The sequence below is a fragment of the Populus euphratica genome, unplaced genomic scaffold (genome assembly GCF_000495115.2).
Source record: "Populus euphratica unplaced genomic scaffold, PopEup_1.0 scaffold341.1, whole genome shotgun sequence".
Taxonomy (NCBI): Eukaryota; Viridiplantae; Streptophyta; class Magnoliopsida; order Malpighiales; family Salicaceae; genus Populus; species Populus euphratica.
Window position 1 is genome coordinate 309,300 of NW_011500093.1, and position 10,998 is coordinate 320,297.

At 33.4% G+C, this 10,998-nt stretch overlaps 2 protein-coding genes across 2 annotated transcripts; one reads left to right on the plus strand and one right to left on the minus strand.

The window, feature by feature from the left end:
• The first annotated feature begins 574 nt into the window (after window positions 1-574).
• LOC105109189 (uncharacterized) lies at window positions 575-2,787 on the plus strand. The gene has a single exon (XM_011003809.1). The coding sequence runs from the start codon at window positions 850-852 to the stop codon at window positions 2,503-2,505; it is 1,656 nt and encodes a 551-aa protein (XP_011002111.1). The 5' UTR covers window positions 575-849; the 3' UTR covers window positions 2,506-2,787.
• A 6,718-nt stretch (window positions 2,788-9,505) lies between these two features.
• On the minus strand, window positions 9,506-10,675 carry LOC105109191 (CASP-like protein 1F1). The gene is made up of 3 exons (XM_011003810.1): window positions 10,276-10,675; window positions 10,075-10,198; window positions 9,506-9,964 (listed from the first exon to the last, which is right to left on the minus strand). The coding sequence occupies exons 1-3, from the start codon at window positions 10,473-10,475 to the stop codon at window positions 9,743-9,745; spliced, it is 546 nt and encodes a 181-aa protein (XP_011002112.1). The 5' UTR covers window positions 10,476-10,675; the 3' UTR covers window positions 9,506-9,742.
• Window positions 10,676-10,998: the final 323 nt, after the last annotated feature.

The window sequence follows — 10,998 nt, forward strand, 5'->3', positions numbered from 1 at the left end:
ATAAATTTATTAACTTAGAAATTTAAATAAAATTTAAAGAATAATAAATAACAATTGCATTATCTAGTCAAACACCCATTAACTTATTTTCTATAATTATTTTGTGTCATAAAATAAAATAAAATCTAAAAACTACTCTTTATTTTTTCACTTTAAAAGATAATAGCCATATTGAGTCCATATTTTATTATTAAATATCTTTTGGATTTATCATTTTAAATTAAAACAAGCCTAATTAGCCTTTTCTTTATTTGTAAACAAAAATTACATTTCTATATTGAAGTACCAACTATTCATTCTTCATTTTATTGCTAAAATAATGTTACTTTGCCTTAAATATTTTTCTAAAAAAAATACATTTATCTTTTTTATCAAATCAATAGAAAAAAAACTGTTTAAAAAAGATTTTTCCATAAATTTCTATATCACAATCATATTTATTTGGAATTGACTTTCAATGGAATCATATATCTTAAAAATAATCCAGCTATAATTAAAATACAAATATTAAATATAGTACAATATTTCCCAACTAAATTTTAAACTGCAAAATTCTATATTAATTAAATTTCAAAACCTTCCTAAAAAGAAAAATAAAATAAAATTCTAACTAGCTGACAGCCCTGGAGAAGCCTGCATCTAAAATACCCAAACTCACCATTCCCAACACCAGTTGCTAGTGTTTCTTCTAACTCTCTCTTTGCTCCGTCGGTACACAACACGGTCGCCGCCGCCACCAGCCAGCAGCCCCTCTTCTTTCTCTCTGTAGCCTCTATAAAGCAGAAGAAAAAAAAAACACCCTTGAAAACCCCGTTATCCTCTCTTTCCTTTCATTTCTTTCAACTCAACATGACAATACCAGAAAATGACCCAATAACTCTGTCAAACAACCTCTTACACTCCCTTTTAGACCAACAAATCCCATTAATACAATCTTTCAAAGGGAAATGGAGTTTAATAAAATCCAAACTTGCTGATCTCCAAGCCCAACTCACTGATTTTTCCGAGTTCCAAACTTCAATCACTAACCCACTCTCCCTTGATCTCCTTCACTCTGTTTCGCAAACTCTAAATGATGCTCGCCTTTTAGCTGAAAAATGTCTAGATACAAACTTGACGGAAGGGAAGCTTAAGACTCAAAGTGATATTGATTCAATTTTAGCTAAATTGAATCAAAATGTGAGAGATTGTGAGATTTTGATCAAAAGTGGGGTTCTTCAAGATGGAATTTTAGCTGGGTCTGGCCCAAAAAGAGAGCTTGTTAGAGCTGAGTTTAGGAATTTAATAACTCGGTTGCAAATAGGGAGTACTGAGTCGAAGAACGCGGCTATGGACACGGTTTTGAGTTTGACTCAGGAGGATGATAAAAATGTAATGATTGCTGTTGCACAAGGTATTGTGCCTGTTCTTGCTAGATTACTTGATTGTAATAGTTTTGATATTAAAGAGAAGAGTGTAGCTGCAATTTCAAGAATTTCAATGGTGGATAGTAGTAAACATGTGTTGATAGCAGAAGGGTTGTTGCTTTTGAATCAATTGATTAGGATTCTTGAATCAGGAAGTTGGTTTGCCAAAGAAAAAGCTTGTATTGCACTTCAAGCTTTAAGCTTTTCGAGAGAGAATGCAAGGGCGATTGGGTCTAGAGGCGGGATTTGTTCATTGTTAGAGATTTGTCAAGCTGGAACACCTAGTTCACAGGGTCTTGCAAGTGGGGTTTTGAGGAATTTGGCCGTGTTTGAGGAGATTAGAGAGAATTTTATAGAAGAGAATGCTATTTTTGTTCTTATTGGGCTTGCAGCTTCTGGAACTGCATTAGCTCAAGAAAATGCAATCGGTTGTTTGTGTAACTTGGTTAAGGAAGATGACAATTTGAAGCTTTTGATTGTTAAGGAAGGGATTGTTGAGTGTTTGAGGAATTTTTGGGATTCATGTCCTCCGGCAAGGAGTCTTGAAGTTGCTGTTGAGTTGTTAAGGGAGTTGGCTTCCAACCAAGCTATTGCTGAAGGGCTTGTTTCTGATGGGTTTGTTGTTAGGCTTGTGGCGGTGCTGAATTGTGGGGTTCTGGGTGTGAGAGTTGCAGCTGCCAGAGCTGTTTTTGAGCTTGGTTTTATTATGAAAACTAGGAAACTAATTGGTGAATTGGGGTGCATTAGTCCATTGATTAAAATGTTGGATGGTAAGGCTGTTGAAGAAAAGGAGGCAGCAGCAAAAGCATTGTCATTGCTTGTGTTGCATGCTGGTAATAGGAGGATTTTCAGAAAGACTGAGGGAGGAATAGTGAGTACAGTTCAGCTATTGGATCCTTTGATACAGAATTTGGATAAGAAATACCCTGTTTCTATATTGGCCTGTCTTTTAAATTCTAAGAAGTCTAGGAAACAAATGATTGCTGCTGGTGCTAGTGTGCACTTGAAGAAACTTATGGAGATGGATGTTGAAGGATCTAAGAAGCTGTTGGATGGTCTGGGGCGGGGTAAGATTTGGGGTGTTTTTGCCAGGCCCTAGCATGGACTTAATTCTTCCATGTGCTTGGAACTTGAATCTGAGGATGGCTTGTTAATCTGTATGTAAATTGTTTGTGTTTGCTTTTACTCTTGTTTTGTGTTTGCTTTTTTTCCCCATATGTTTGTTAAGTTGCTTTAGGACTAAACAGTTTTAGCTTAGTTTCCGCTGGAAAACCTGTACTTTTTAGAGATGAGATCATGGTTTGTTGACCTAAATACACTGGATTTCATGTTCTTTATGCGAAACTGAATAATATTAGTGTTTGTAATGTGTTTGAGATCACACTTATAATATTACAGTACTCATTGAAAATGTTATTTTCTCATGACAGCTAAATGCAAATAATAACCAAGGCAGGGTTAATTGTATTGATTGTGCAAAGGCAGTACCTTTCAGTCTCTCTCTGAGTTGTCTGATAGATGAAATGGTTATTTTATGATCTTAATAGAAAATTGGATATTTCACTAAATTCAGATCCTGGTGAGAAGGGACTGCATTTTCCATATAATATCCTGGTGAGTGTCCGCGGTTTTCTTAACTGAAGATTGTTATCGAGTTCCTTGTTTTATAAGGAGTTCAGAAGACATGCTATTTGACATTCATTTCTTGAAACTTCTGCAGTTATGGTCAAGCATAAAAATGTTGCCAGAACAAATCTTGAAGTTTGGCATAGGTCTCATCAGTGATGTATATGGCCCTGCATTTATTCTAGGATCAGATTCAAATCCTTCCACTCGTGTTGGTGTTATAGCTTGAATGGTTAAACACCTTGTATCGGCCACCTTAGAGGGCGACAGGGTCCCAGAATGATTTTCTTCATGGATATTCTTGATTTATTTTCATATATCAGTGATCGAGATAGTTCCAATTATTTTTTACTACTTTAGTAGTTTGATGGATATTGGATGTATGATTACCATATAATAGTGGGTCTAAGCCATGTGCATTTGTTCTTGACCATGTGCATCTGCACAATGCTACCTGTTGCACTCTTCTGCTGGCAGTTACCTTAGCAGGTAAGGTCTCCGGACCTACCAAAAGTTTCTTGCTTGTTTCGGCGTGCTTAATTAGAATCCCGTCTTTGATGGAGAAAATGGGATGAACAGCTCATGCTTTGCTTCCGTGTGAATTCCCCAGTTGGATTTTGTGGTCCATGATCCTTTTTTTTTTTTTTAATATACCTCTGTTTTTAATGAAGCCCTTTTCTAATACAAATTGTTCACACACCCTCCTACTCGAGGAATGGGGTAAAGCTCCATAAATTGAAGTATCTTTCTGTTCTTTAAATGGATGACATTTCGAAATGAAAGGTTAAGCAATTTGGTTGCCAGTCTTGAACCAAGGAAGATAACGAATCCACCCCATAAAGGAGGGTTATTGAGAGATGGCAGGTTAGCTGATTCAAGGGTCTTGAACCCAGGAAACCGGAAAGATCTTACTGTGGTGAAATGAATAAACTTGAGCGGGAGAAAATGGTCTTGCTTGCTTCCGTTAGCTTTCTTGGCAGCCATTCATGAATTGTAAATAAACTTTGGAATGAATGTCCTCTCAAAATCCTTGACAGCTCCACTAAAACAACTTATCGTTTTCCTAACGATTCCCAAACTTACCAACAAAATTGCAGTTTCCTACACGCAGCTCTATCAGTATCCTACATAGTTACCAGTACAATTTGCGGTTTCGTTTCTGTACATGCATGCAAAAAGCATAAGCTAAGTGCTGATAAATCAACACTTTGTTTGCTCCTGCGGACAGGCCCATAGAATTAATGGATGCTTTCTATGATCATGGTCTTGAGAAACAACAGTAAGAGCCCATAATTAAGGTTGCAGTGCAGAGGAGAGACGACTCAAGCAAGGTCCAAGGATAAATTGTTGTTTATAATTCCAGGAGGTCCGATAAGAGTTTGAATTGTTAACCCATTTTTGTAGACGAACTTTTAGCCCCTGTCCATTTGCGTTCTATGGTGTTAGTGGTGTTTGTAGTGAATAGAGATGTAGTAGTAGTTGTTTTATTTGGATATGTATAAAATTAATATTTTTTAATTTTTAAAAGTTATTTTTGATATCATATCAGATTCAAAAATAATAAAAAATAATTTCAAGCAAATTTTTCTTTTTAAACAAATCAACAAACGACCCCTTACATGTTTTTCAGCACCCGACTTTTCATTCATATGTAACAAGAGTGGCTTGAAGATTTCCACATAGTTGTTCAGCTCAGCTTGCTGCAGAAATATGAGACTAAGCTAGATTTTTAGGTGAACTAAATAAGGTATTAACTTGTTGAAATCTAATTAACCCATCAAGTTTTCAGTAATTTGATTAACCTGTGATCCAAATTTAATTGTGTCAATACTAATAATTGTTTTTTTTTAAAATGATTTTTTAATAAAAACATGTAACCGGTGAAATCTAATAATCTAATACTACCTTCTCTTCTGTCGGTCGAGTCAGCTTGACAAATATGAATTCCTATTCTACAATAATTTTCCTATCAAATATCAAGTATACTGGAGAAGAGATCAGGGTTATCTTGGTTTAGTTGTTGCTTGCCTCGATAAAACTTTCATCTACTAGTTGCAGATCTGCCTCTCCAACATTTTCTAACCCTTTCTCTCCGAACAACAACAATCCCCATACTTCATATTGACAGCAACATCTGAGAACTGCTGCTCAACATCCAGGAGGGTCTCACTTTTATGTGCCCGAGTCCCACACGTGCATGTGATCAGGCTGTGAGCAGATTTCCCAAGTCCCAACATTATTTGCTAATCAAGTTTATTAAGGCTTAATCATATCAGAAAGCAAACTCATGGAGTTGGCCTTCGGTTAAGGTCATAAACACGCACCACTTTCGAGTTCAATCCGAACATTGCTAGATGCTAGTTAGCCCCAGTCCGTTTTTTACCTCCTTACATTTACCTGAACGATTGGTCAGTGGTTAATTATTAGTATTCGGAAACTCAATACCCGTCATGACAGGAGTAATCTGACCACCATAGAAGAAAAATACTATCAGATACTGCATTTGATTCTCCCCCTTGTACGCAGGAAAAAAGGGAAAGAGAAAAAATGGAGAGAAAGAGACAATAAAAGCACATTTACTAATTGTAACCCTTTTTATTTCCAAGCCTGCAGAAGTGATAGCAAGGATCAGCAAACAAACCACTGAAAAGTAAGACAAAGTAACAGAGGTTTTTGGCCCAATTAAAATCCTTGCACCATCAGCAATTTGTACTCCTATTGGTTGTTGTAGCCCTTTTCTCTTCCATCTCTCGGAATCATGCAATAACCCTCCCCTCCATTTGGAAACTTGCCGTCAATAAACGATGTTGGGGATCAGTGTCGTGGTAGTTAAAGAAGTGGTTGGCCTTGTAGACCTACCCTTCGGAAAATCCAGTTCGTGGGCCTTGACTGGATTTGGTTATCCGTCGGTGGCTCGGCTTCAGTCTTGTGGTGGCCATTGACTGAAGTTATGGGCGTATTCAGAGGGGAATTTATCAGTCTCTTTCCTGAAGTTGTTCGAGTTCTTCCAAAACTCGTTGTTGTGTCTGCTGGTTGTGTTGTTGCTGATCTTGCTTTTACTTCATGCTGACAATGGTTTCTAATAATTGTGGCATTCTAGTCTCATCCGCCATGGCTCGCCTAGCTATGTTACCAAATTGTAAGAGAGCTTAAATTGATAAGGGCAAAATTGAAATGCTTTATCGACATGAAATGCTTAATTACAACTGAAAAATGATTAAATTGAGAACAAGAAATTGACTAAAAAAGATCCAAGATGATTCCTAATCTACCTTGTTCAGCTTAAATAACCCAAATAATGAAATAACTAGAATCTGAATTTTGAAGGGAACTAATTTGTACCATGAATGGGGTCTTTTGGATTAATTAAATGATATATGAGCAGCCATATATCCCTGGACCACTGCACATTGATGGGAATTCGTTTAATAATACTTCAATTTTTATTTTATTTTTTTGCGTTAATGATATATTAAGTCTGACGTTGAATAGAATTGACTAATGCTCCAATAATTAATTTCGCCAGTTCTTTGATTGCAATTAATTGAATCCCTCCCAATATAGAATCATGTTGACACCATTTCTTTTTAAGTAAATTAAGGCCATACCATTGGCGTAAATTGATCCTGGCTTTCAAAGTTTCATGCGAAGATGTTCCTTTTGTGTTTCTTGGCTTACTGACTGATTGATATTATGGAGTATGGTGTTGTTTAAAAGTATTTTTTGTTGATAAATATATTAAAATAATTTTTTTATATTTTTTATAATTTTTAGAGCAACACATTAAAATTATCAATAAATATTGAAAAACATCAGTTTAATATTTTTTTAAAAAATAAATGTATTTTTAAAACACATTTAAATATATAAAAATTCAATATCAAATATGCATTTAAGGCACACAAACAAGTTAAATTAAATGGTGATAGTTCCAATAGCAAAATCACCCTTATATAATGGCTGAACCAAAACTTTAGGGTTGGAAGGGTAAATAAGAAAATAATAGATTTTTTTAATGTAAAATCATTATTATAAGGCCTCATTAACTTGACTTTCGGCCGGTTCAACACCCGTGTTTCAAGTTGTGCGGGTTAATTCATGAGCTGACGAGTTAGCTCGGGTATTGAGTTTTTGTAATAAAATATTAAAATGATGGCATTTTATATTTTTTAAATCACTAAAATAATGTTGATTTGGTGAAAAGACCTAGCTGGACTCAAAATCTAGGCAAAGCTAATTTAGGTTAGCAAGCTATCATTTTGACTTGTTAATCATGGCTGAATTAGATTTTATAACCACATGTGTAAGAGATTAAAAAGCATAAATGAAACTTTGATAAAATTTAAGAACCAAATAAAATGCAAAATGCTACTAATTTTGGGAATGGTATGGCCGCCACCGATCACCGGAGTTCCCTCTTTGCCTATTACTTGCGGGTTTAGCAAAGATAAAATATCACTAGTGGTTTATAAAAAAAGAATCCATTTTTGAAAGCTGTTGCAATACATTTTCAAGATTTTCAAGTTTTGTTTGGTCGTTAAACATTTTGCAACGGTTAATTAACGGTTGGGATTGTAAAAGTTAATTAAACATGATTGTGGCTATATAAATAAATAAATACAATTTCTATATTGGGATTATTTTTAACAGTTGGAAACAAAAAGGAAGAAAAACATTATAGCTACTACATTTAATTATTCCCTTCATGTGATGAAAATAGATAAAAAAAAGATAAATAAGAGAAAAAAATATTTTTGTAATAAGAATCTTATGATTTTTTGAAGACATATATGATTTTTTTTTTATTATTATCTCTTGTAGATATCTAGTAGTTATTTATAACTTTTAAATTCTTTCTGAAAAAGAGGATAGAGAAGAGTAGGAAGAGATTGTCTTTTATTAGAATAAAGCATTCATTAGAAAGAATAAATAGAAACACACTTACTCATTGTAATCCTTTCTGTTCATACCTCACTTCTGACAACTCAACTGTATTTTCTCAATTTCCAGAATTCAATTTGCCTAGAATTGCTTGCAGATGGGATTCTCAGCATCATAAATAAAAAGCAAAGTAATGGCAAATAAGACAAAGCTACAAAAGTTGTTATTCTAGTATATTAGGGTTTTTGTTTTTACGGCCAAAAGATTTAATTTTCTCGGATAGTATATTAGGGTTTGATGTTGTATGGAATTGGCTCGAGCTCCAATAATTTCCTCGGAGTTCTATGCATGCAATTAATTGAATCCCTCTCAAAGTAGAATCCTGTTAATACTATTAATTTCTCGATAACAAGTTAATATTACATTATTGGCATCCTGCTTTCTATATATATGTTTCTTCTGGGAAATTTTTTTAAATTTTTAAAGAGTTTTTTATGTAAAAATATATAATTTTTTTTTTAATTTTTAAAAATTAAATTTTTAAAGAGTTTTTTATTTAAAAATATATAATTTTTTTTTTAATTTTTAAAAATTATTTTTAATATCAGCATATCAAAATAATAAAACAATATTAAAAATAAATTAATTTCAAATCAGAATAAATTTTCAAGAAATTATAATACATAATTTTAGCAGCAAAAACAATCATCCTTTTAATTACATGCATGCTAATATTAGTTCCAGGAGTAAAACAACCTTTATTACATTTTGGTTCAGTAAAGATTTTGGTGGTATTTCCATGCACTTTATAAATTGATTCAGTAAAGATAAAAGATGGTGGTATTTCCATGCACTTTATAAATTGTTAATCCTACTCCACATTCATTATAATTTTTATTAAGAGACTAACTTACACCTTATTTTTAATATAACTATGGAATATCTTATTTTGACATAATTGGATTTTATTGAGATATATATTGCGTTTTTATGATTAAAATAGGAAATATCCATTTATAATTATTAAAATTAAAAATTAATTGAAAGGGTGAAATCTGATACTCTAATTACAAGTAGAAGACTTTTTACTTCTAACTATATTTTCACGATATAAAAATATCAACATTTAATATCATTATATGCAGTGAAAACTCTAAATATATATATGAATATCTTGGTTTATCTAAATAATAGAAATAGAATATGAAGTGAGATTAACAAATTATACCGTGAAAACAACAGCATCAAAATATAAAATCTCTAATTAGTAATGATCCATTTCTGAAATTTGTTGTAAAGCAAAGTTCACTAGAATCCCGATTATATAACATCTCTAGGTATATGAGAAATGAGAATTTACCTACCAAGGAAAGCTCCTAGTGCATGGAATCAAACTAGTGAAAGAAAGAAAAAAATATACAATTTGAAATCAAATAGAAAAAAAAAACCCATTAATTTATGCTTTATTAATTTATTGGATATTGTGGAAATAAAGAAGAGAAAAATAGGAGTACAAGCAACTGCATTCAATCCTCTCCCCTTTGTAAGCAAGAAAAAGAGGCAAAGGGAAGAAAAGGGGAGAGAGAGGTTGCCTTTTAATGGAATAAAGCATTCATTAATTAGAAATTTTGCAGCAGATTTATTCACACTTTATTTATGACAACTCAACTGCATTTGCCTAGATTTAATTTCTTGCAGATATGATTGTAAGCATCGGCAAGCAAACCAATCACGAACAGCACCAAGTGAAAGAAATTGTTTCTCTATTACATAAGTTGCCTTGCACACAATTTGTTTCTGCCAACTCATCAACGGCATGCATTCAATTTCTAAGCTTCCATTTTCCTTGATTTGCTTGCAGATGTGATGGTAAGGATCAACAAGCAAATCAAGTTCAAGTACGAGATTGTCACAGAAGTTGTTGCTCTATTACAGAATTTGCCAAAGTTATCACAGATTTGCATCCATCCAGTGTGGCTGTTCCCATGCTTCCCCAGGAAACCTACTGTAGTGGCAGCAGCACATCCACCAACGACCAAAGACATCATTCCCTGTTAATTACCATCAAAATTCCACAAAGAATGCATAAAAAATTAACGAATATTTTGAGGACTAGATCGTAGAAGATGTTACAAAATAGAGGTAGAAAAACCAAGTATACCAAATCATGAAGGAACAAAAAGAAATAGTGGTTTGGATGGGAGCCTTGACGAACAACAAGGACAAGAAATAGTAAGGACAGTAGAGAGAAGCAACCAACAACAATATTTGTGAAGGCAAGAAACCTGACAAAACAAAGGATTCTTTTCAGTGAACTTACAAGTTTATAGCAGCTTGTTTATGTGTTTTCAGTTTATCTTACTTGAATTCTGGAGAGTAGCTATATCTTGCGTCGAGTACAATTCCTCCAATATCAATGACTTGCTTGCTGGTGATCATAAGCCATGATGAGGCTACTGAGGCTACAATTGCTACAATTCTGAGGAAAATTTGCCCTCCAATGAAAAGTTTTTGAGTTTTCGAAGGTTGGTTTTCGGAGAACTTTGCTTCATTGTTTGCCATTTTTTAATCCTTTCACAGAGAAAGTAGCTAAGAAAAAGGCTAAGACACAAAAGCAAAGACAGTACAGAAAAGGGGGAGGTATATGGGGGGAAAGCAAATGAGAAAGGATAGGGAGGAAAAGATTGGGATGATATGGAGGCAATTTATAGAAGAGAAAGTCGAGGAACCCTTCTCATTCCTAAATTATTGAGGGAACACTGTTTATTTATTTATTTTTGTTATCGTCATTTTTAAAATCCAAATCATGAGAAGAATCTGTCAATTTGAGATCTTTAATGAATTGGTAAAATTAGAACTGTAAATATTTTCTTTTTTTTAATTAACTCTTTATTATTTGATTATTGCTAGTGACTTATTAGCTTACTTGCCGAAGCATTGTTTATGATTGAAAATTTACAAAAATTGAGAGATTTTTATCTCTTCATGAATCACTACCAATAATTGTTATAGATATAATGAGTAAAGAGAAAAATAAAAAATAAAAAATAAAAGAAAAGAAAATGATTCGCTAGCCGAACTAGAA

Bases quoted from the DNA above. Each gene is read 5' to 3' on its own strand.
- LOC105109191 (XM_011003810.1), bottom strand. From the start codon at position 10,475: ATGGCAAACAATGAAGCAAAGTTCTCCGAAAACCAACCTTCGAAAACT. The intron at 10,199-10,275 runs GTAAGATAAACT...TTGTTTTGTCAG, and splicing joins AGCTACTCTCCAGAATTCAA to GTTTCTTGCCTTCACAAATA. The intron at 9,965-10,074 runs GTATACTTGGTT...GGTAATTAACAG, and splicing joins TTTTGTTCCTTCATGATTTG to GGAATGATGTCTTTGGTCGT.
- LOC105109189 (XM_011003809.1), top strand. From the start codon at position 850: ATGACAATACCAGAAAATGACCCAATAACTCTGTCAAACAACCTCTTA.